We start from the raw sequence: 26,745 nt of genomic DNA, 5'->3' as shown, positions 1-26,745 counted from the left end.
TTACAATCTAACTATCACTAGCAAAATAGCCTAAGTCCAATATGTATCGATATAATGCTTAAGCATTGTGTAAGCACAGTGAGGAGGTATAACACATAATTGATCAACCTTATATGTGTAAAATATTTAGCTTTTTGTCAAGTATAACCATTAAACTGTTAAATTCTAATTATGACCTATAGACATTTCCTGTTCCCTCCTGATGACTGATGACTATTTTTGGTTTTAATTATGATTTTTTTGTTGTTTTGCAAGCTCTCGGTTTTCTGTTGTGATTTGATGTATGTATTTATGTATTTTAATGTTTTTCCTTCTCGTACCGTGTCTGTGTGCCCGTGTTTCCTGTGAGTTTTTCTTCTTTTGCCTGGCTGCAAAACAAATTTCCACTCTGGGACAATAAAGTTGAAGTTGAAGTTAAAGTTGAAGCTCATACGGAAGAGTTTAAAACCAAAACCTTTACTTAGGAGATAAAATTAGACTTTAAACTTAGAAAGAAAGATGAATGTGACAGTCATTGTTATAATTATCAATATCAACTGATATTAACATTTTTATCTTGATATAATTTGTGGCCATATTGCCCAGACCTAATTCACTTATAAAGGTAAAACAAGCAGTGGCCATCACACATGATCGAGGTGCCTGGTCAAACTCTATAGAAACTGCACTGGTAACAAAGGGTCTTGAATTACTAAGGTAGATACCTTACAATATTAACAGTTGACATCATTAGTTATTTAGAGCAGAATGCAAACGTAGCATAAAATGATAGCAATATTAAAACCTGTAATGGGGGAGGTTGGGTTGACTGGTGCGGCCAACAAAGCAAGTAACTATACAGGGTTGTGCTCGGAAATTGTTGATGTGAAATAACTTCACTGATGCATCGTCTCCCATGAGCAATTGTGCACATAATGGTGGCGTAAATAATAGCCACACCTTGTTTTTTAAATGTATCATATTTTAATTGTTTTAACAACTTGGTTTCCTACTCTGCAATAAAACACTGCTAGAAACTAGAATCAACCTCAATCTTTCCCTGACCATAACCAACTACCACTACTCTCCTGTGTAGAAACAAACCATAACCATTAAAAAGAATCATATGAATCATTTCTGTGATGGTCAAATGCTAAATGGTAAATTGACTACATTTATATAGCACTGTTCTTCTCTTAACCACTCAAAGTGCTTTACAATACAAATCACATTCACCCATTCACACCCAGATTTATATCGCACATCTTTTACACATACCATTTGTATATCAGGGGCAGTTTGGGGCTCAGTATCTTGGCCTAGGACACTTCAACATACAGACTTGTGGAGCCTGGGATTGAACAAGCCTTCGATTTTCTATGTTACAATTAGTGGACGACCCGCTCAACCTTATGAGCCACAGCTGCAGCTATTTTATAGTTTAAATTTCAAGCACTTGCCGAACAGCAAAATTAACAAATAAGGGAGAAAGAAGGCAATTCTAACATGTATTGATTTGATATCTGTTTGTTGTTGACAAAAAGCATAATGCAGTATAGGAAGATACGTGGAGTCATGATTTCCTCCACCATGCTGAGTAAACCTCTCCCAGCACACAGGCTGGCACTTTGTTTCAGAAGCAGAGGGATTAGCATGCAGATGAGGAGACAGAGACTGCCTTGCTGCATAATTGATGGAGTGCAGCAGCTAATTCCAATCTAAACACAGTGATGAGGGGAAAGAGGAAACCATCTGTGTGTTGTTGTGTCTTTGTGATGGAAGTCCAGAGATCACAGGCTCTTTTCATACCTGACATTAACAAGCACCTTGAGTGATCCGATCACAAGTCAAAAAGTACATTTGTGAATGCAACAACAGTCATTGAGACCTGATCACACAGACAACCTTCCACGTGGTCTTGGATTCTAGGTGGTCTATGGCCACATTCTTTTATCTGTGTGTACACAAATGTGTCCCAAGCTACATTGAAGGATCAACCACTCAACTGACATCTTCATTCTCATTCAGTCGGTTCTCAAATGGTGTCAACTGGCTTTATCATAAGATATGAAGAGTTCAAAAAGCCGATAGAGATATATTACAAGTGTGTCAAAGGTATTTTGGGCAATTTAGTTTACCTGGAACACGTAAGGAATAGACCATGTTTGTATTGTATTTAATTCTTCTTCTTTAATTTCCAGCAGATGACACACACACTTTAGTTTGGATCCAAATAAATTTGCAGATCCAGGAATTTTGTTTCAATGGGAATTCTGCTTCCCCCAGAATTCATTCAATATATGGTGGTATCACGGGGATTAAACTATGGTGGGCCGCCACAGACTGCATAGTTATTGGGAAACACTTCTTCGACATGCGCGGAGGTATGTTCTCTTGGAGCGCCCTTCTAGTGTCTGATATGGAACACTAATCTGAACAGAGTTTGGTTAAAACAGCATTTAAAAACCAGAACGTATGAGTGTGGACATAGTCTACAAGGTCTCCGCTTGTAATCAGATCACTCAAGGTGCATGTTAATGCCATACAAACTGGGCCCATAAACAACCATCACTGAAATATTTTTGGCTGAAACAAATATTTTGAATGTCATGCAATTTGCCAGACAAAGGCTGCCATAAATGTACACACATAGTCAGCTGTTTAATTGCAAGCTTATGTGTGATGGGATGAAGGATAAGAAATATGAAGGAAAGACAGATACATGCATTAGTTTGAAATACAGCTATAAACAAGCCATGTAAAAGCAATAAAAACAAATGCACAAAGAAAAACTCTACATGAAGGGGGGGAAGTTTCATTGGATTATGAGCCATCCAAACTGATTTGTCATAGTGGGCACCAATACAGCATTACTTCTATTAAATTGGCAAATTGGAGTAAAACAAATAAAAAAGAGAAAAAAATCTGTGAGCTAAAGCAAAGCAGAAGAGGCCCTGATAACCTCACATTAGTCTCTAGTAAGTAACTAGCTCCAAAAGCAGTAGATTGTGAAATTCCCATGATGCTAAGTAAACTGGTGTTAATGTGGAGTTCCCCTTTTTATACTGTAGCTGTCAGGCCAAAGCAGAGATCAGGAATGAAGCACAAAATGTAGAGAGGGAGATTTACACACGGGACAGAAAGCAACATTATGTAAGCCAAGACAGAGGCAGGTCCATCGATATTAGCTCTCATTGGATGGTATGTACCTAACCAGCCATCAATCATCCAGGCTCTTAAAGCTATGAAGATGCCACTAAGCTGTGTCTTCCCTCTCCTTCACTGGGGTGAAAGTCACTGGGATGACCACTGCTCCAATCGTGTGGAAGGGCTGTTGATGCACGCTGGGGATGCGTCCGTCAGACCACTTAGTGTAAGTGACAGCAACTGCTACTGTGACCCTCCACACTTAGAGATATGTGTGCAGAGATAAGGAGCGGACTACCTTGAGTCTGATGATAACCAAACAGATTAGATTGTGTGGATGTGTCCTAAAAACTGAAGCCTGTGAATAGATTTGGTTCAAAATCACTACAACATTATCTGAGCCTAATTTTGCAGTAGTTGTGGCTTTGCTATTAAAATTAAAGCTGAATCTTTTTGTGTTATTATCTCCACCAAGGAGGTAACATTTCCCCCCCTGTCTGTTTGTTTTTCAGCGGGATTTGATAAAACTACTGCACAAATTTCCACGAGACTTGGTGGAAGAGAAGGATATGGGCCAAGAAGGAACCCATTCAATTTTGGCACAGATCTAAACAAAGGGGCTGATCCCTTTACACTGTCTATAACATTCCCAGGACATCCTTCATGGATCATGATTTATAAAACCCAGCATATTTAGGGGACTAATATCTATGAGTTTGTGCAATTTAGTTCGGGGTAGAAACAAAAATCCAGATCTCACAGGTTTACATGTGGTTTCATAGGACTGTAGGATTTCTTCAGTCGCTATATGGTGACAAATATAGCTACAAACCTGTAACTACCACCGATGTGTAGCTAAGATAATGCGGATTCAGTAGGGAATCAACAGTTTATATGTAGCCAAAAGAACATGACAGATTTGGCGTGGAATTTAAGTGAACTGTTGGGCCTTGGCGAAGGTATCTGATCTACTGAGTACTATTCTAGTATTACTAATAGATCAAATAACATTGTCTACTTTGAGAGTTGCTCATAGGGACAAACCCACGTTCCCCCTTTCCACCAACATCAACCTAGTTCTGGGCTAGTGCTAGTATCAGTTCAGAAATGGTTCAAGTCGCAAACCTTCTACAAAACGGTTTTCTTTACCACAGGATAAAGATGCCTGCCATATCACCATAGAGCCACGGCATTAGGTCAGAGATGTATAGCTGTATAAATCTCTGCTTTCTCCAGCAATACTAGCACCAAGCACAATGTTGGTCAAAACAATTCAAGGAAACCAGTGTAATATGAACTTTCTATTGCAAAGCGGCATAATGTGTAAATTTCGTTCGTTCTTGGGTTGTCCTCCCAACATGTTCTAATGTAAAGCTATTTAAAGACCTGACAGGGAGCAAGGCGGGGCTCCGCAGTACTAGAGCATGCCATTAGATGTAGTGCTGATTGACAGGAGGGGGCGGAGTTTCTTTATGGCTGAAGGCAGAAGCTTCATTGTAATTTTTCTCCTCTACATTTCTCTGCAGCTGCACCATTCAACTCAATACTGGAGCTTCCAGCATGAAAGACACAACAGGCATTGATTCACATATACTAATACATTAACAGTCCACAGTCTGATACGACAACTGTGCAAGCCCACACAACTCTGAGTTGAAATCGAACACAGGCACATCTTTCTAAAATGAAGATGTGATATATAGAGCATGAAGAGAACCTGTTTTCTTTCAGTAGCTTCTTTCTGAAATGAACAAGAGAATATTGATTTGCCACATTCATTGTTATTCTCTGGCCGGTTTCTGTCCTGTTCATAATCATCAGTGTGTTTTACAGTGAACAGCTGAGTGTGATGAGAAGGCTTTGACAGGCCTGACAAAGGGTTCAGTGACAGAGGCTGTCTTGGCCGGCTCCCAGCAGCCTCCACGCCTCCCACGACCGGCCCTCACAATTCAGCTCTGGCCCTAACGAGCCCCGGGGCCCTGACGGCTTCCGAGATTTTAACGAGCCCTAACGAGGGGGATGCTTCTTTACGTGTCCTGTGATTCTGCTGGCACCTTTTTACTCCTGTGCCTGAAAATGTTTCAAGGTCAAAATCATCTGAATCAATAAAAAACTAAGTCATGCATGTCAATGAGGGTAATTTACCTTGAGCTACGAGAAGATCAAAACCTGTCCTCAACTCACTCTCTCCTCTGTAACTTTAAAAATCTGCTTCTCTGGAAACTACATTGATTCTAAACTAAATCCTACTCTCACCTTCAACATTAATTTGCGGGATGAATTTTTTTAATTACAAGGATGTTTAAGGGATGCATCCCCAAAAGCCTAGAACCACAACATTGATAGCAAAAGATAAGACTGAAACTAATTCATTTGAAATGATGTTGCTGCAAAAATTGCAATCTCTTAAGGGGGGGAAGTTAATTCAGGCAGAGTTTTAACCTAGTGTTCAATTTTCTAAAACTATCTGAGAGAAAGCTGTCATATAAACTGCGACACACCAGCCAGGTTTATATAACACCACTTTTCCAGAGTAACTGCAGCTGACTATCTGGTGAGCTCGCCATGCAAGAAGTCAGTCCATCACCACGCTTCTGCTACCACTTTTTTGGGGGGGATCAGGTCAAGTCTTCATGCACGTATACAGCACTCACGAGTATGAGAGCTGTCTCTGTCATCCGCTTTCTATTGACACGCATCCCGGCCTCTGTTTTTTAACAACAGCGCTACGGTGGGAGTCCTCTGGACCACACAGACACAAACACACCGCAGACTGGACTAATGATACACGTCGACAGAGCATCTTCAGTTCTGCAGCATGGCCCAGAGTCACAGGGCATCATTGTCACAGGCTTTTAAAGGAGGCGACAACAATGGGCAGTCTCTGTGAGGCCACTGACCACTTTACTTCCACTTCTCCTGGTTTGCTGATGTTGCTGTTTTTACAGCTTACCACTTTAATGAGCCTCGTGCTACAGTGTCCACTGTACTTCCTCAATTTTGTTCCCTAGCACGGATTAGATTTTCTTCCTTCTTGTAGAACAATACTTCATTCTTAAAATCAATGTATGACTTAAACCATTCAATGTGTTATACAGTGTGTATTGAGTCATATGTTTGCTCACTTTTCTAAAAGTCTAAGGCTACAACCATACTACTACGTTTTCATTTGAAAATAGGGTTTTGAAACTCTGTTTTATCCCAATCCATACTAACAGGCCTGAAAACGCATATCAAGGGACCACTCACATACAATGGTCACGCTTGTTCTGGTGTTCAATGGAATTGCTTTAATAATAACTTGTCTCTTCTGCATGTAAGGAGTTAAACAATTTAAAAATGCAGAATTTAACTGCACAACAGCTGCTGGCAAAGACAACAGGGTCAGCAAAGTTTGTATTTGTTTTCTTCCAGAGGGGGTCATGTGATAGTTACGTGACGAATCAGGGAAAGCTACGTCAACACCGATTAGTTTCTGCTTGTCCAGACGAAAAGGCAGCCCCAGAGTTTTCTAACTAAAACAGGGCCAGCAGCGTTTCCAAACTTCTCTGTTTGCCGTATCCATAGCAGAGTTGATGCATTGTCAAATGAAAACATAGTGGTGTGGATGTAGCCTGAATGTAAACTCCAGGAACAAGGTTGCCCAATGAAAGCCAGGTTGATAGTGAACGCCACTTGACACATCACCTGGAGTTAGTCAGGTGTACTTGGTATTTGAGGGGATCCGGAAAAAGACTTTCTCAAATCAAACTTAATGTGACCTTTATTGCATGAAGGCCACAAGGTGCGACAGTGGATCAAGACAAAATCACATGGATTATTTCGTCCCCGTGAGGCAGGGTGGTAGCATGGAGCTAGGTGTTTTGCAGCAGTACGGAAAAGAAGACTGCAATTTAGAGGTGAATTAAAAGTTGAGTGATCAATCAAACTGTTTATCAATTCATTGAGAAAATAATTGTGGGATTAATCAATAATCAAAGGCCAATGCTATCCTGTCTGAGAAGGTTTGAGGAAGATTTGGTCAACCTGAAATGCAGATTTATATTTTCACTGTGATGTAAATTCCATCACCTGCCAATTTCTGCAAAGAATGTGCACAGACCATAGGACTGACTGCACGTGTGTGAAAATATGAGCGTAAACAGACAGCAGAAGTCATATAAACTGAACCACCTGCAAATGCACTGTTCGAGTCTACGTCTAGTTTGGACCTTATCTATCTCCAGAGAAAGCTTCAGGAAAGTTTGCTTTTTCGTGCAGGGTTTGTGATCGGAATCATATATTCTACATTTGAATACATAGAATTGCAAAGTTTTTAAAGACACATTTTCTCAATGTCACAGTGGAACTCTCACACTCTGACCCAGATGAGTGTTTCATGGTAGGCTACACACACTGCGGTGTGAAGCAGAGAATAAATAAAATATTCATTCAAAATTTATTTTATTTGAAAGCACCAAATCAAAATATATATTATTACCTCAAGTCACTTTACATAGTCATGTAGAACCCTAACAATATTATAGAGAAATCAACATTTCTAAAAGTATTTATATACAGTATGTGGATAACTATTTATAGGAATATCAAATAAAGAGTTTGGCTAAAAAAAAACTGTAAACTCCTTAGCAGAATTTGTCCAGGATGTATTTGACTGTGCATCTAATCTCAAAATAGAAAACATGGATATTATCGGCATTAAAATAAAATGACTGCATCTGTTGTGAATAATAAGAAAAACAACCACAACTTAACAACAAACAACCACATCAAATGAGGATGACACAAGCGGAAGGTGATAAGGAAGCACGTCGTGATCTCCATGTCAAAGAAACGCACTATATCAAAGGGCAACAAAAATGTGAAATATAAAAATGATGAAATACTAGACTGTATATTTGAACACCTGAGACAAAGACCAAAATATGTTTTGCTCATACAATTTTGGTGGGAAAAAAATAATCTATTCACAGCAGCCTTTTTCAAAATGTGCAGCCACTGATTTATACAGCCCTTTAGGTCTAAGACGAAAATCACCCCTCCACCCAAAATCTCCCTGCTGTCAGGGGATGAAGGGGCAGAACTGTGACTAGTTAAAAACACACTAAAATGCCTTTAAAAGGATTTCTCTGTTGTTTGTTCAAGGACCAGGAAATAATGTTCTTCTTTACTCCATCCTCCTGCTGTTGTCGACAACACATTACCAGCATCCATTGGTCCACAGCCAGCTGACCCAGAACATGACCCCTGTGTCTCATCGTGTTAAACCTCTGTGACCTGGGTGTGTGTGTGAGTGAGTGAGTGAGTGTGTGTGTGTGTGTGTGTGTGTTTGTGTGTGGCATTATGTAGTTGTCGCCTTGAGGCAATGTATCGTAAATTGCACACAAACACACACACAATTTCTTTTTGTAATAATCTTAAATGGGTCGATTTGACCTGAACACCATAAGGATTTGGGATTATTGGTACATACAAAACAAAAGAGACCATAGGCAGCTTGTACATATCACAGATGACACACATAGAGCAGACACACAGGGAGCGACTGGCCGCCTCGGGCAGAAGATCTGCTTTGGAGAGAAAGAGGAAGGGAGGAGCTGGGGAGGAGCAGGATGAGGAAGAGGAAGATTTTGGGATAAGAGGAAGAAATACTGCTGTCTAAACGGCTTGGAGTCAATCTGCTGCTGAACTGCAACATTTAGTTTGGCTCTTCGTGTGAACTCATCAGCCTGCATGACACATAAAGACACCAAGTACCAGCTCTAGCTGCAGCCCACGTAGGTGATGACGATAGGACAAATGCCCTGAAAGTTTAGTAATGCAAAATTTCAAACTGCTGTTATGATCTGTTAGGCCATTGAATAAAAGACACCATGATATTAAAAGTTAAGACAAAGATAATTGTTCGAATGTATTTAGATGTTCGTAACTTTGTTTTTAGACTTGCATTGAGACACGTCAACTTCCAAACTCACTGTGACCAACAAGACGTGCCAATAAACAACAACAAGAAAATGAATAAAAGCAACTGTGGTGTCACTTAAAGGGATAGTTCAGCAAAAATGAAAATGCACTCATCATCTACTCACCCCTATGCCGATGGACGGGTGGGTGAAGTGTTCGAGTCCACAAAACATTGCTGGAGTCTCAGGGGTAAACGTTGTTGCAGCCAAATCCAAAACAATTGAAGTCAATTGCGACCTCTTCTTTAGACATAATAAAACAACTGAAAAAACTTAACATGCCTCCATGCTGCTCGTGTGGTGTCATACAAGTGTCTGCAAGTCCCGATATTCCTATTTGACTCGAAATTTGGCTACATCCGCTAGCTGAGCTACTTCTGGTAGCGGATTTTTAGGCTTAAAACAGGCTTTTTATGTTTTTCCTGTTGTTTTATTACGTCTGAAGAAGAGGTTGCATGTTTACACTGTTTGCCCCTGAAACTCCTTAAGTGTTCTGTGGACTTAAACACTTCATCGAACCCTCCATCATCAAAGTGAGTCGATAATGAGTGAATTTAAATGTTTTGGTGAACTATCCCTTTAAACTGTTCACATTAAGTTATTCGATTGGACTAACCTTAAGGGTTACAATTGTTTGCATTATCAGTTTATATATAGACTATTTACATGTTCTCTGTGAATTGTAAGAAAATCGTGAAGATACAGTTCACTATTTCCTAAATCCATGCAAAGTCACTTTCTGCAATCAAATAAAACAGCAATAAAATAAGAGCTTCAATGTCATCTAACCGTTTGATTTGATAAAAATGTACTAGTCACTTCACAAGCACTGATATCCAGCACTCAAAATGTCAACCTCAACTATCTGATCACATCCGCTGAGTAAACCAAGCTGTCATAACCAGCCTGTTTCCAAGAGCCAGAGAAGAGAAACTTCAGGTCCATTTGTTTCTTCTGACAAATGGCTTTGTCTTGTTGAGCTACAAACACTGACTGAAGTCACATTTTGAGCCAGAGTGAGTTCCAGAGGCTGTTGACTCAATGATTCTCATCCACTCACTGACGTTCACTCATCGTCTCCTCTGGGATTCAGGCTTTCATCCAATCCAGACAGACTTCACTCCACACTGGGCCAGCAGGTTTTTTTTCCTTTGGCCCAGGTTGTAGTGACCCATATATTTTAGAGTGAACTGGATAACACAAACATGAGGACCATTAGAAACCAAGTGAATAATAAATGAAGACGGAGAGGAGGGAGAAGTCTTTAAAGTGGTATTCTCCGAACACTGACAAATACTCAGTTATACTCTGCACTGTGTGCGTCAGAGCAGGAGAAACAGAACTACTGTTTTTTATAACAACGTGTGAATGTGCTCTTGAGATGGTTTTGCTTATAAAAACTGTTCAAATCAATAGAAGTCCTATAAGACAGCCTGATTATGTCAGTTGGTTCTGGGAGAAGTTAAAGAGTCAGCTGAAACCACAGCTTCCTATAAACTACAACGTGACACCATGTTGCTCTGTACTCCGGGGGGCAATTCATCTAGAGTACATCTTGTGTAAAATCCCACCCGTGAAAAAAACACAACTTGTTTGAAGAAAAGCATCTGAGGTGTAATTTACTGTCCCAAAAGAAAAACTCTGACAAATACATATTTTGAAAAACAAGCAGATTTGATTCTGAAATCTAGTACCGCAGTACCTGTTCTTTATCCCTGCATCCCGAACTATGTGAAGGAGCATCACAGATGCTGTGTCATAGGTGCTGATGTTGCTAAGCAACCAACCTGAATGGTTTTCAAGCCGATGAACATTTCCACAAGTCTGTTATCGTCCCTAAATGGTCGCATTTGGCAGAATAATGATTTTCCCATTAGCAAACAATCCTTGAAACGGCCTCTGGTTATGATCTGCGCGGTAGGGTGCATCCTGTTAGTCCTCCATGTTAACCAAACACAAATGAATCAAAGCTCTCTCTGATGCATTGTGGGAAATGTAGGATCCAGTGCTCTTGATGCACAACCATACTACTACAACCATAAGTCAGAGTATTTCTACTGCCGCTGCTTCATCTTTTACTTCTTTGTTTTAAAACTCTGCCATAATCATTTGCCAGTGTTATAGAAGCCAAATGTTTATACATTTTTTTTATTTTATTGAATTTAAATAATATGAAATGCTGGATAAAGATGAACTGAAATTAAATAATCAATATATTTCTATATTCTAAAGGACATTTACGATTAGACATAGTTTTTTCTCTGTGTATAATGTTCTGTAAAAGTATCCTGGAGCTGTCACATGTGTCACTGTAACAACAGAAAGACAATAATCTCTCCTTGTTGTTCACTAGGAGTGCAGCTGACTATGACCTCTACCACTGGGGTCACACCAAATGTGTCAACATTTCATCACTAAGGGACAAAGCATTTACTGATATTGCTGCTAATGCAGCAGTATCATCGTCAATGATGTGGGGCTGCACAGGCCACAATATCTGGGACCGGAGAGACAAAGAGGGGGAAGATCTGGAATGACAGACAGACATGTAGAGCTGCACTGGTGTCTGACAGCACAGAGGGCTCTGTATCATGAACCATGTACCATGATGGAAGCTTTCATCCAAAGCATGTTGAGGCAGCACAAGTGCATGTATCTGACCTGCTGTGAAGCCTGGTGGTGCCATGCTGGAGCACCACCAGAATGTTTGACAGACCGGTTCAGACAGACAGGCAGGCAGGCAGGCAGGCAGACAGACAGACAGACAGACAGACAGACAGACTGACTGAGAGGCAAGGATGAAGGGAGACCGGGTGTCTGACGGCTGCACCGCTTCTCACGCCTTCATGTTTTGCTGCCATATCAGCCTGACAGAAAATCAATGACGCTGCACTCTCACAGAGACGCACAGTAACCACGGAGAAAAGGCGAGAACGATAGTGTAGCGAGGCTGAAAATGCAGGGGTCATGTCTGTGGGCTTCAGCTCGGGGAGTAACCAAGATGATGATGATGATGATGATGATGATGATGATGATGATGATGATGATGATGAAGCATCTCAAGCAATTACCCACCCAGGTCCACATGTATAGGTTGGCCTGTGTAACGGAATGTGCCGAGCTATTATTGCTCCTGGCTTATTTAGGCACCAATCACTTGCACAGGGTTTGTATAGGCAGGCCAACGCAACACTAGATAAACCTCAGTGAAAACATCAGACTGGAATATCTGCGACTGTGCTCCTCTTGTTTTTTAAGGTGGAAGGGAGCTGAATGCCATGTTAAGTGCGTCCGATAATGGGTGCACTGACGTTTGCATGCGCAACGCAGCCAACATCCTTTGGATGGAGGAGGTGGAGGGGCGGGTTTCGCCCCAACAACCCACCGGGCCGCCGCATCGCTGTCAGTAACACGGTGCCGTCACTGTATCTTAATGTCAAAGACAACCAGAGTCAACACCAGCTCATTATTGTGTGCGTGTATCACACATTTAAAACGTGCCCATGAGACCGAGGCAGCAGTGAGATTGTTCTCAGGCACATGTGTTTAACCATGGAATCGGGACACGATACAAATAAAGGTTTTTATTTACCTTCATGTCGTTGACAATCGCCTGGAACAGACCCCCGAGGGCCCCGCATTCCTTCTCCACGCTCTCCATGTTTGCCAAATCCACCATTCACCGGAATTTGCAGAGGCGCGCACCGACTGCGCGCTACCAACACCCAGCAGGGAAAAAAATATTGCAAAAAATGTATTTCCACAAAATCACGACGGGGCTGTCCGGTTCCTCCTCTTGATGAAGAGGAGACGCAGCGAGGAAGATGAGGAGGAGGAGGAGAAGAGAAAGATGCCGAAACAAACGGCTGGCGCTGCGGTGTCTCCCAAGCGAAGGGAAGATGGGTTTTGAGAGAGGAAAGATGGTCTCTCTCTCTCTCTCTCTCTCTCTCTCTCGCTCTCTTTATCTCTCTCACTCTCTCTCTCTCTCTTACTCTCCCTCTCAATCACTCTCTCTATCTCCCCCCCCCCCTCTCTCTCACCCTCTCTCTCTCTCTCTCTCTCTCTCTCTCTCTCTTTCCCTTTCTCTCTCTCTCCGGGTCAGTCAGTCAGGCGGTGAGCCGCTCACATCGGATCCCAGAGACCACGCTCACCTTGGCGCAGAGAGCGCTACTCGGAGTCGGTGGGGACGCATGTGAAGGCTGCGGAGAATCGGAGCGATGGATCATGACAGTGTGCGCGCGTGTCTGAGGGTCCGCGTCCGTGCATGCATGTGCGCGTATGTAAGGGCAGGCTGTGATTGGTGCAGAGGCGGTGGGCTCAGCGGTGCAGGGAGAGCAGCCAGTAATACGATCCATGCTACTGCAAAGGGAGTGTAACACAAAAAAGGAGGCTGGACCACTGTGGACGGACTGTCACATGGCCACACGCACGCCCAGACACCACACGTTTACACGCACACCGCAGACCACCAGAGAAAAATGAGCAGGGGGTAAATGCCAAATAGATTTAGCTTCCAGAGGAGTGTATGCCAGTGTGTAGGAATGTGTCCTGCTGACCCTGATGAGTCACTTTATAAATATCACTGTCATAGCCCCTCAGTGACCTGTGAGCACTGTTATTATTAGATCCATTACAGATCAATGAATTCATTTCTTATAAAGACACACCTAGTTGGTCTATGGGGGAAATTATACATTCATTCATTCAGTTGGCTAAATCTGAAATCCAGCTATGTTTTCTTTCCTGATGACTTTCATCTGTGAACACCCAGCTCCTAAACTGGAGACAATAAAACAGATACAGTCATAACCACAGAAGACAGAGTACTTCCCTGCAGACATCAAGTTATTTTATGTGTTTTCTGAGTGTTTGAGTTTTATTTTGATGCAGATATGCATTTTGTTTTGACACAGTGGTTGACAAAATGTTGCCTAGTGGGCTCCAAGGCCTACTGCTCAGAGCCTATCTACATCAATCTCATTTCATGGAGTACTTTGCTATTTTAGCAATCATTTTTATTCAAGGTGAGGGTTCAAGTAGTTATCCAAATTCTGTTTAAACCACCTTGTGCAATAGCGATTTACTTTCACTGTGTCCAACCTATAGATTTTTCGAAATGTAAAACAGTTCTTATCTTGTGACAGGCTGGAATGGCAAACTTGAAACTTTATTCATATTTCTGTTACTATTTGTTCACTGTTTATTGTATTAGGTGTGATTCTTTGTGCATAAGACAAGAGGTGTTGAAACACTGCACATTAGTAATGCCACCAGAGTGTGAGACTGTTAATCATACACTGAGTGACCCTGAGAAAACAACTACTGTTACTATCACAATGCCTGCATTGCGGACTGTTATATAAATGTGTGTAAAGCCACATAACTACAAAGCAGTTGTCTGAGGCAGCTCTCACATGGGTGAAAACCCTTTCAGTCAGGGTTTTCTTATTTAATGTGGATCTATCTCAGTGTCTATGTTAGTATCATAGAGGTAAATGTTATAGTTTGGATAATGTTTCGGATTTTTTGTCGTATTTTAATATACATTTTACGATAAAATAGTGGACAATATTGTAGTATGCATTTGTGTATAAATACATAAAGCATCGTAAATAGAATGTACTCTACTTACACGTAACGTGATATTGTAAGTAACTGGACTGATGTTTAAAAGGTCACAGGTCAGAGTGCTCAGGATATTCTTGTGACCACACGGATCATGTGCTTGGAAACTAGACAGCAACAGAGAGGAGGGGTCTTTCTCTTGTATCAGTTTCAGGCACTGCGATGTTGTTGTCACATGATTGACTCAGAACGCTGTCTTGATACTAGATTTTTACTGAAACCACTTATGTGTCTAGCTTCAAGAGCCACAAATGGCCTGGCCGCAGTTCAAAATATATTTCAAATCCGAAATTCAACAATTGACTATCAGATATTTTTGTTGTGTTGTAGATATCACCATTACCACTACAATATTTAAAGGGGACATAGCATGCAAATTCCACTTTGTTAGTGCTTCTACAGGTTAATGTGGGTATCTGGCATGTCTACCAACCCAAAAACTCTGGGGAAAAAACACTTGCGCGTTTTGTTATAGTTCCTCTAAGTCAGAAACGTCATGCTTGAGCGACTCGATTGCGCTTCCTGGGTTTTGTGTCGTAACAAGGAACTGGAAGTCTCCCTACATGGTCTTGGCCCACCCCCCTCCCCCCCGTCCCCCCACACTCGCTACGCCGGGTTTACACCGGATGCTGCGAGGCTGCGAGGCTGCGAGGCAGCGCAGCGCCGTTCCCAAGCACGCAGCCGGGCTGTTCACACGGGACGAGCATTTCTCCGCTGGTCAGCCCGCGATTCACTCACATGTGGCATTTGTCTGGATCGTTGGGACTGGGAGGCTGCAGCAGTTGCTCGGGAGCGACCGCTCGCTCTCCCATGCGTGAGCTGGAATTTGTGTCAGCGCCCCACAGCCAGCAATGTGGAAGACTTCCGCAGTGTTCAGCACTACTGTAACCCCCGAACCCCGACATTCAACGGGTACAACAACAAGCGGAGAAAGCAGAATCGCGGGCTGACCTTATATATACAGTCTATGGGGCTGACCAGCGCGGAGAAATGCTCGTCCCGTGTGAACAGCCAGGCGGCTGCGCGCTTGACAACGGCGCTGCGCTGCCTCGCAGCGGTCTTCCACACTGCCAGCTGTGTGGAAGACTTCCGCAGTGTTCAGCTCTACTGTACGCCGGGTTACAGTAGTTACGCCGGGTTAACACCGGACGCGGAAGCGCCGCTGCGAGGCAGCGCAGCGCCGTTCTCCAGCACGCAGCCGCCTGGCTGTTCACACGGGACGTGCATTTCTCCGCTGGTCAGCCCCATAGACTGTATATATAAGGTCAGCCCGCGATTCTGCTTTCTCCGCTTGTTGTTGTACCCGTTGAATGTCGGGGTTCGGGGGTAAATGATGGTCTTCATAGCCCCCCCCACCCCCCCACCCCTCTCTTTCTCTCTCTGTCTGTCTGCTTGTGTGCTTGTAGTGGATGGGCAGAGGGGGACATTTAATTATGTGATTGGGAAAATTAAAACTCCAGGACAACAGAAGGGGAATACAAAGTATGGGATGCATATTTGATAATTTATATCATATAAAATATGTAATTTATATCGTTTAAAATCATGGGGGGAGAGGGGGAGGGGGGAGGGGGGAGCTGGCTCATTAGCATTTAAAGGAACAGGCACTCAAAACAGGTCACTCTGTGGAGGGCTGTTTTATACAGGGTAAAAAGGGTGCTGTTTGAAATGATCCTTGTGGTATTTTGACCAAAGTATGTTACAGACATTTCATTAAGACCCCAAGGAACCATATCAACTTGTGGTAAAATGGGCATGCTATGTCCCCTTTAAACAATTTGTTCATCAGTTAGCTCCAGAACATTTTTTTGCAGTTTTTAAAAAAAACACACAAATCAGAAACACCAAAAATACGACAGAATTTTTTTTTTTTTAACATGTGCTTCAGGATGGTCACCTCCATGTGTATGTTTAGATCAGATTCCGGGTGAAGGAAATACATACATAAGCTTTGTGTTATTTGCTGACAAGTATCCTGGTGACTGTCAAGAAAAGTGAATGTTGCCCACACAATTATTCGATGCCCAAAAAGTAGCTTTTACCACATTTCTACAAAGACAATGTTACACATGTGAGTTTTGTACTGTGCAAGATAAAAGGTAAGAAGCTGAAACCTCATTCAGAGATATCATTTGTGAAGGAGCATATTCGCTGCTGCAGAGCTGCAAGAACCAAGGTCTATTTAAAAAGGCAGTTTGGCACAAGATTTTGGAAAGAAAGGAAAAGGAAAGATAATGAAAAAACCCCAGAAGAACCTCAACATAAGAATTCAGATTAACTCTCTTGGTAGCGATGAAACAACAGCAAATATCAACCAACTACTCATTTTGTGAGTGGAATCACTGCCAAGTTTGATACAAAGGAGGAGTTGCAGTCTTTACAAGCCATGCATGGTACTACCACAGACTGTATGTAAAGATGGATGACACGTCTCCACTTCCTCCCACTATTCAGAAATGAAGCAAAAATAACCAGAATATAATAATGTCACCATCTTGCAGATTTGGAGCAGAGTTTCACCCCATTTTTATAGCATCAAATGGCAAATCAAAACCTTTTCTTAAAAATGTACACATACATCAGCGTGATAAGATTCACCGCAAATGACAGAAACCACCTCGAGAAAAAATTGTTTTGTCCCATCCACGAACATGGAAGAGGCAAGGACGTAGGTCCTTCGTAAAGTTTTGGACCTATACAGCTGCAAGCCACTGGGTGGTGATCTAGACACTTTGGGTTGACTTTTTTGTGTATCTGTATATACAATAGATGGGTACTACCTTAAGTGAGGATTAGTTTGGTCAAGTGGTTTTGGCTAAAACCACCTACATGTCACATCATCACCATCACTACCATTTGACATCAGATGCATCGATGAAGAGAGAGATGTTAGTGTGATATATGCGTTCAACAATTCACTGTGGCCCTTGAGGGACGATACAAAAATTTAAGTAGCCCTTGATAAGAAAAACAGAGTCCAGGACACCAGTGAACAGTCATGTGACAAACTGTGTTATGTACTATATATAGGGACAAAATCATACACAAATACATGATTATGTCTAAGCTTATGCCACATCTCATATGGATACAGGAGAGGACACCCCCATGTGAGCACCCCTGCTGTGTATGTGTATAAATACCATATGTCAAAATGTATATGTGCATATTTGTCCATTCATGTGGCTACAATGGTCCTCCATGTCGACCATGGTAAAAAGAAAGGTGTAATAGATATCACATCATCAGTGCATTCTTGTAAAAGCTTAAACATAACTGTGTATTTATGTTTGTCCTTAAATTCATGCATTGTCTTGTGTTTCCAGCACTCGGTTCTTTCACACATTCTCTGGATGCCCAGTCAAATGTATGCTGCTTTACATGGATGTGGTAGAAAAGAGAAGAGCACGAGTTCAGGAGCTGTAAATTCCTCCTTTAGTTCTCATTATCTCCCACAAGCCCTTTCTCGAATCTGCATCAGATCAGTGTAGAAAGTAAACATACTTTAAAGAGTCGTGAAAACACTGCAGGTATATTAACAGCTGTGCACGGTGAAGTGACATATTCCAGCCAGTTTAAATCAATTCAGCGAGGTCTCACAGTGTTTCTCACCGTGGAGCTGGCTTGTATTTAAAGTTGTTGCAACAAAGATACTGGAGGGTCAGACAGTTTGTTTCTTTGCTGTCATTACACCAACCAGTTACATTTTCTCAGCTCTTATCCTGTTGGTATTAAACCAACCTTTTTTTTGTGACCAAGTCAACGCATTTAAACTAAATTCAATCACAACCAATTAAAAAGGACAGAAACAAAAATCTATAATAATGTTCTAACCTCCATCTACACTTGGATCATAAATTTTGACCTGAGTTCTTTCTTCTTTGTAGCTATAAAGTTAGATTTGATTAAATTCCTTTCTTGATTTGTTTTCTTTTCTCTTTTTTCTTTCTTTTTTACTCTTTTTTCTTCCTTCTTCTCTTTCCCCTTTTCCTTTCCTTTTAAATTATTATTACAGGTCGTACAGAAATGAACCTGCTGGGTTATTATATATATATATAATTTATATATACATTTTCGTACTTAACATAACCATAGCATATCTTGTGTCTTTTCACAATATTTCATGAAGCTACAGATGACTCATAAACTAAATAAATAAACATAACATAATTTAATGAAAAAAAATGAATGAAAAACATTCTCTGAAAAACAAATCTACCTCTAATTTTCCATTTCATTGTAGTACCTGTCATGTGTAAGTGTCGATACATTACAATGAGAGTTGACGTTGTAACATCTGTGAGCTGTTTGCATTGTCATTCATAATGGAATAAGTGGTTGAGCGATTAATCAGACGGCCTGAAGGCCAAATGCTTGGAAGCGTGAGGCTAAAAGATATTCAATTGTTTGCAATCTGCAATCTCTCCACTGGATGCCACTAGATTTATTTAGGTATTCGCTTCTCAGAGGAGTTAAGTTAACAGTTTTTTGGAGGCTCTGTGTGAATGTGACTACTCTATACTGATGTTTCAGAGTATTTTTCCACTTTGTGTGCTGCTTATGTTCTCAATTCAGAAGAACAAGTAACCTCCATTAACCTTATGTGAAAGAATTTTATACCAGAAATGTTGTGCTAAAGCAAAGAGCAGCTCTGAAGCTACAGGAGGTGGGCAACATATGTTGTTGATTTTGACCTAAATGCGACCACTGCAACAAACAGGAGTTACAAATGAGGCGCCAATAAATGTCATTGCTCTGTTACTTCTTGTAACTGAGAGTCTTTTTAGTCTTAGTCTTGGACTTTTAATCTAATCTTCCCGTAGATCACTTCTAGCTCTGAGACATTTTCTTGTTCTCTTGAATTGTACAGCATGTTTAAGATCTAACTGTAGATTTTCAATGATGTTCATGGCAGGAGATTGTGTCCTGAAGAAGTTTGTGGTGGGTGCTAAGGTATGTCCTGATGCATAACAGTTCCCCTTTCTTGACTTACTCCATGACATTTGAATTCTGAAATTACTGTAGTCCTATATTCCTCCAACAGTATGTTGCCTGCACCACTGGCAGTCAAACAAGCCCAAAGAATATTTAACACACATACTTTAAAGTTGGCAAACACCTTTGATGAGCTCTTCATTGTCCACACTCCAAAGTGATTCTGGCTTATCCATTGTTGTCCAGATGTTTTACGAACATCAGACATCCATCTGTGATGAGGTCACAGATGAAGTTTCATTCTTACAACTCTTCCATGTAGACCCTGTGTTCGTATCAGTGCTTCACAGTGGAACCATGCCTGTGTCAGCTGAAACTCCTTGCAGGTCCTCTGCAGTTTTATGGGAGATATGCAGATGTGCAGTTTAGGTTTACCAGATCTTGTCTGGATTTCCGACTCTACCTTGAATACAACTTTAAAACTAACAATTTAGTAGCACTTAAATGGCACTTACTTATAGCACTTTGTAGTTTTGCTTTTTTGAAGAAATTGTACTTTCTTGATTCTTGTTGTTCTGGGTTTGTACCCTCATGGTTGAATGCACTTATTGTAAGTCGCTTTGGATAAAAGCATCAGCTAAATGAAATGTAATGTAATGTAATGTAATGTAATTTCCACAGTTCCTCCTTTACTGCCATTTCTTTATAACATTGAAATCATTGTAAATAATCTGGAAGAATTCTGCTTCACAGGCATCGTGGCCTCTTGTCAGACCCTCATTCAGCTGCTTGAATGAGCCCATGGCTGTTCAGTGTCACCACAAGGTTTGAAGTGTCAGAGAAATGCCACTAGCTGCCAATTCCTAATGCCCTTGACCTGCCTGAAGAGTCAATTAAAAAGGTAATGAAGTTCTGAGATTATGTACCCCAAATTGTCCACATGCCACAATTACAGATTTTTCCCCCTATTATTTATGTTTGTGAAATAAACAGTAATAGTGCATCACTGACATTTGGAGCTAATTTTGACATACTTTTTTGCAGGGGTTGTACTTACTTCACTTCAAAAAATCAATAAAATATAGACAAACACACACACACACACACACAAAATAATCTCAGGCCCTATGTCCCAATGGGAGGGGTCAGGGATCAGATGTCAGATGACCATAAAACAAGATGACGAGGCGTTTTTTCTTCTTCTTCTTGAGGAAACAGCAGAACTTGAGCAACCAGTGTTGTCCACTGAAATCAGATGTGAACAATCCTCTGCACCATCACTGAGTTCTGCAGTACATGAAATTAAAGCTTGCTCGTTGCTCGTGTCTCTGGTGAGCTGTTCTCCTGACAAATTGATTGATCATCAGCTGAGTGTTCTTTCAAAAAGAGTGACCTTTCAATTCACCAAATCACAACATACATATAATCACGCACTTTACACAACAAGGTTGAAACCCAACAGTTTCCCAATAAGCAAACACTTGGCGACAGTGAAGTGTTTCGTTTCAGTAAAAGAGGAACTAAAAGCAGCAGTGACCCTTGATACTGCTGCATTTGTCAGCAACATATAATCACAACAGATTTAAATGGAAGCGAGGAGAAGATAGAACCACATTTAATCCACCATAGTTACAGATTTATATATATTTGTAAATGGCAGATACCAGAGGCGGACACAATAACAGAAACTCAATGCAGTCTCAAAATGTCCTGTATTTTCACAGAGAAACATTGATATAACTCTTCGGGGCAAGTGAGAAGAAGCAGCTGTTTGAAATCACAGTTTAGTATCCTTGAAATTTAATCCATATTCCATTTACCCTGTGATTTAGGTCCAGTGCCAGAGCAGGAAGGCCACTTTATGTAGCAAAACACAGAGTCAAGATGTGGAGGCTGGGGTGGTGAATGAACGTGATGTAAATCATGCAGGAGCAGTGGTGGATCTAGGATTTTTTAAGTTTACACAGAGGGGCCAATAATATGTCCAACATCCATGTGGGTGCAAATCTAAGTCAATCCTTGTTTATTGTTAGCTCTGTAGCTTTGAGCCAAATATCATTGAAAATGTTTGCTTGTTGATCAAAAAGCTTTGCTTTTTTCACAAATTGTCATATTTATTGATAGTATTATAAGTGACTAGTTTTTTAAAGAATACTGATAGTTACAGGGGGACTTCAGGGGCGAATCAGATTTCAGATGGGGCCAGTGTCCCCCCTGGATCCGTTACTGTGCAAAAACAGTTTTTTGCCCCAAAACAGTTTTCTTGTAATAGTTGATATAGGTTCATTTAATGTTGTCTCCAAATATTAAGGTAAAATCTAAACGTTAAATATTAAACCTAAATGGTGAATCTAAATATATGTTAAATCTAAATGTTAAATATTTGTAAGCTGGATATGATGCTGATAAAATTATTATCTAATTATTAAAATGTATTTCAAAGCAGTGTGCACCCCTCTCTGTCCGTGTCACGTGGTTATGAACCTACACTTGGAGAAATGCTGCACGTCTTTCTCCTCGACTTTCTGTATTTGGTCACGATTTTCTCGTTCCACAGTGACTTCCCCTGCGTCTGCTGAGCAAGTCCCTGTGTCTGTCAAGTGTCACAGCAGACAGGATGAAGAGCTGAGGAGAGGGCGGAGGAGAGAGAGAGAGAGTGGAGCCAACAAAGATTGGACAGCACAAGAGAAAGGAGTGTGAGAGGATGCCATAGAAAAGAGGGGGATAAAGGAGGGAGGTGAGGACAGGAGAGACCCCAATTTGCATTACCCTCCTGCACCCCTCCTCCTCCTCCTCCTCCTCCGCCTCTGTATGGCAGAGCAGAATGTAGGTCTGCGCTTGCCTACAGCCATCAGTAACAATCAGTTCTGCCCCAGTTACTGACGCATCTCACAGACTAAACACACACACGCTTACGTCACAACAGGCAGAATCACACAGATGCAGATGCACAAGAAACAGACACACAATATGCTTGTAGACAAGGAAGAACTTTCATATTTAACAAATACTTATTAAAATAGTGCCACTATTGTGCATATGCTTAATCTCTGATGCACAAACATACACACACACATTTGTGCAGCTAGACTTATACTTCAATTAATTGCGGACAGCCTAACCAAAACCCTATCCCTAACCTAAACCATGACCAATTCATGCCGAACCCTAGCCTTAACCTACCAACTATTCACAACTGACCACTAACCTTAACCAGAACTAAAAAATCACGTTTAGCCTCATTAGGACCAGGAACAGAGGTAACAAAAAGGGTTCACACACACAAACCAGTCTGGTCAGTCGCACACTGCAAGTTTTAAACACACATTTTCATGAAATGTGAAGAGTATGACTTAACAAATTCTTTGTATCTAAGTCAGATATAAATATTTACAAAAAAAACCCAGCCCTGATGGATGGATGGATGGATGGAGCATTTAACTTGTCAGGATAAGAGGGATAAACACTGGTGATGGCGGAAGTGATGAAACTTGCCGTATTGTGAATATGAGTCATGAAGGGAGAAGGCATGAGGAGACTTCTCATCCTGTCGGGCTGAGGTCAACCAAAGAAAATCTTATCGTATCTACATTTCACGCAATAGATTGGTCATGAGGGTTATCTTGAGGTTAGTTGAATCCGCCACAGTGCACTCTACCCAACATCCATATTAACCTAAATTTCGTATAGATAAAAATAAAAGGCCAGTATTTGCAGCACATTATAGTATCATTGTTAAGTTTTCGGCTCCTAATGCTATAAGTTACAGACTCATTTTCAGCTTGAAAGCCCAGTAACCTTGAGCAAGTTTACAGCTGTGGCAAAATCTCTAGTGTCCAGGTCATTAAGTGTTTGAGATGATCAAGTTTTAATCTTGTTATTTAAGTGTTTGTCTGTTCATAACTTTTACTTTTGAAACTGTGTTGCTGCTATTCTTGGCCAGGTCTCCCTTGTTAAAGAGATGTTTAATCTTAATGGCACTAACCTGGTTAAATACAGGCTAATAAAATAAAAACTTAATGAAGAGACCAAACAATGGAAATATTATTTTTAGTATAAAAAGGCTTTGAGCCTTAACACACAGCTGACGGAGCATCCTAACACAGACACGTCAGCTGACCATTTTTAGATGATGTGATATGTTGTTTGTTTATCTTTGGTACATAAACTGCTGTTTGCAAAGACTGTTTTGTTGTGCAACAAAATGCAGTTGCACTGAATTTTTTGACATCATGTCAATTACTTTAGAGCTGACTAAGAACAGTTATAACTTAGACCTGGCTTTTAGAAACTTCCAGATTTAATCCTGGAGAGTTGATGTAACTCTCTTCTCCTCATGAGCATAACCGACCAATGACAATTCAGATGGATGAGAGCGTAAAAGCATGTTAATGGGTAAGTTGGTTCAGTTATAGACTCAGTACTAGCTGTTCATAGAATCGAGATATTGAAGGCAACATGGATGACAAAGGTTTGTTTCTCATGGTACAACACTGTAAATGCACTTTATTGTGTTATTTAAGACAAACTTCCTGAATAGTCCGCAGACCACATAGACAACAAAAGGCATCCATAATGTAGCCTCATCTGTCAAACATGCAACACAAATCAAGCTTTAAATTTAAGCAGCTCATCAGTGATGATGTGACACACTTCTTTTTAAACAACACTGTGAGCCCTATTTCAAGCTCCTCTGTGTTTCTTATTTCTCTGAATAAATCACAGTGCTGTGGCTCATCACGATGCCCATATGGACAGCTCTCTGCAGGCCCCATGAGGTGCCCTGTTTTTCTTCCATTTCACATCCTGTCAGTGTGCTCTCACACATTAGCCTCCACACTCCTATCATGTATATCCTGAAAACTACCCACATTTTCATACATGCAGTACAAATACTTGTGGGAGTGTTATGTGGGAGAGTATCTCCAGATGATTTACTTTTGGAGCTGATCAAAGGTCAAAGGTCAATATCAACCACAATATGGTCAGAGAAAAATACATCTCCCTCAAACAATAGGGCTTGAGAGATAATAACAGCTTATAATGAGAGTCATTGAATGATAAAATATGATAAATGACGCCATGAAGAATTACTTTTTCAGGTATCTCTGCATCCTATGGGACTAAAGACACAAGCTAAAGCTTATAGGTTGAAAAAAAATGTCTACATTGGTTTTCTCTGACTACTCCGGCTTCTTCCTATAGCACCCCCAAAAATATACATTTTGGTTAGGTTGATTGGAGACTTGAAGTTGACCTTGGATGTGAATGGTTGTTTGTCTCTGTATATCAGCCCTGTGTTGGACTCCCGACCTATTAACCTCTCTCGCCCCAATGTCAGCTGGGACTGGCTCCAGCCCAACTACCCTTAAAGGATAAGTGGTAAATAATGGATGGATGGATGGATGGATGGAATTACCTCATCCTCACATCACTATGAAGTCAGGGAATATACGGGATCTGCAGATTATTTAGATTAACCAATCATATGGTATACATTATGATGACATCTTTATGGTGGAATATATCAATGACAATTTATGTCAGAGACCCTGCACATGTATCACATGACTGTTTTCTTTTTTGTGAATTTACAAACTTTTTGTAGGATTAATATACATTTTCAGAGTCGGCTTCAAATGTACATACAGTATACAATGATACAGTATAATGATACATTAAAAAAATCCAACAACCAGAGAAGCAACCGAAAACACATATCAGCTGAAATCTTCATATATTTTCTTTATCCACACATCAAACTCTCACATTCCTCCTCTTACACTAGGGCCTCATCACCAAGAAGGTGAGAACACTGAACAGCATCACATTTTATCAAAATGTGAGGGAACAGGCACAGAAATGTAAATAATTTTCAGTAAGTAGACAATGAAAAGTGTACGGATTTGTAAATCTTAATGTTGATGACAAAGCTAACAAAGTGGTGAGTGGAGGAGGAGAAAGACATCCACATCAGGACAGAAGGAGGGGGGGTGCAGAAGAGAGGATTTGCTCCCTCATTAATTTTTCACTTTCATTTATCGTAAATTATTTAAGAGCCAACTTGCGCTGCGTGTCTGATACAGCACGGACCCTCGTATTCGTAGGACACTTAAACACCGACAAAGGGGCAAATACACACAGTCGCACACCAACCATGCACACTCCTAATCACACATGTACACTCACAATATTCATAGATTCAGACACACAGTGTTATGCACACAGACAGAGCTACACCATCCCAGGGGAGCTGATTAGGGTAAGATTTGTCAGGCAACCTGCTCCCCCACCCACATATGTGCTATGCATTCGCACAACCACTGCCAGCTCCTTTTATATTGATCACACAAAAATATGCACACACACAGAAGACAGACCTACCTGCACATGATAATGCCATATTGTTTTATATGAACCTGGTTAAAGAACTCATGAACTGCATATTTGTGACAATGTCCCAATAAGAAATACTCAAAATAATCAGGCTGTTTATATTTAAAACAATGTACCATAATTCGTATATAACTCATGTAATCATCAGCCAGGACCTTTGTGCTGCTGGCTGCTCTTTCTGTTCAACATATTCTCATCCCTATAATCACACAGTTTAAAATTTTACTTTTGTGGAAATTCACTCTGTAGTTTTTGCGGTATCCTGATCCTACAACAAACAAATAAATGGGCAGGGTGGAATACATGACGTTCTTGGCAGAAGTAATAAAGTGGGATGCAGACAGTTTTCACTTCTTATTTCGAACTGTACATTCAGTACATTACTGTCCTAACTACAATAGCTGTGAAGGTCTTGCTAGCTGATGACGCTAGCTATCCAACCAGCTTGACACTCTGGGGCGAGGATGTTAACTTTCACACCTAATACAAAGAGCTGTCTGTAAATAACACAAATAAAAACTAACCGTGAACTATACCGGAGGGATTTACACCTAGAGTCCTGTGAAGCAAAACACTTTGCCTGAATATGGTCATCTACCACAACGTGGTGCTGTCACATAGTTTAACAGAACACATACTGTAAATGAGGTGCAGAACACTCCCTGTCTGGGGTCTTCAAAGATCCCACATCATTTAACAA

At 40.9% G+C, this 26,745-nt stretch overlaps 1 protein-coding gene across 3 annotated transcripts in view; it reads right to left on the bottom strand.

Moving 5' to 3' along the window:
* The window catches only part of mtss1lb (MTSS I-BAR domain containing 2b), a 63,547-nt gene extending 50,428 nt beyond the window's left edge, over nucleotides 1–13,119 (bottom strand). For 2 of the 3 annotated variants that reach the window (XM_034570955.1, XM_034570970.1), the window contains exon 1: nucleotides 12,682–13,118. In XM_034570955.1, coding sequence (XP_034426846.1) covers nucleotides 12,682–12,768 — 87 coding nt within the window. In that variant the 5' untranslated portion in view covers nucleotides 12,769–13,118. Of the gene's footprint in view, nucleotides 1–12,681 lie in introns of all 3 variants that reach the window. The other variant, XM_034570963.1, reaches the window with a different exon arrangement.
* Between the last annotated feature and the right edge of the window lie 13,626 nt (nucleotides 13,120–26,745).

Source organism: Hippoglossus hippoglossus, chromosome 3 (assembly GCF_009819705.1).
Source record: "Hippoglossus hippoglossus isolate fHipHip1 chromosome 3, fHipHip1.pri, whole genome shotgun sequence".
Classification (NCBI taxonomy): domain Eukaryota; kingdom Metazoa; phylum Chordata; class Actinopteri; order Pleuronectiformes; family Pleuronectidae; genus Hippoglossus; species Hippoglossus hippoglossus.
Note: the sequence above shows the minus strand (reverse complement) of the source record. Positions and strands in the feature narration are given on the sequence as shown.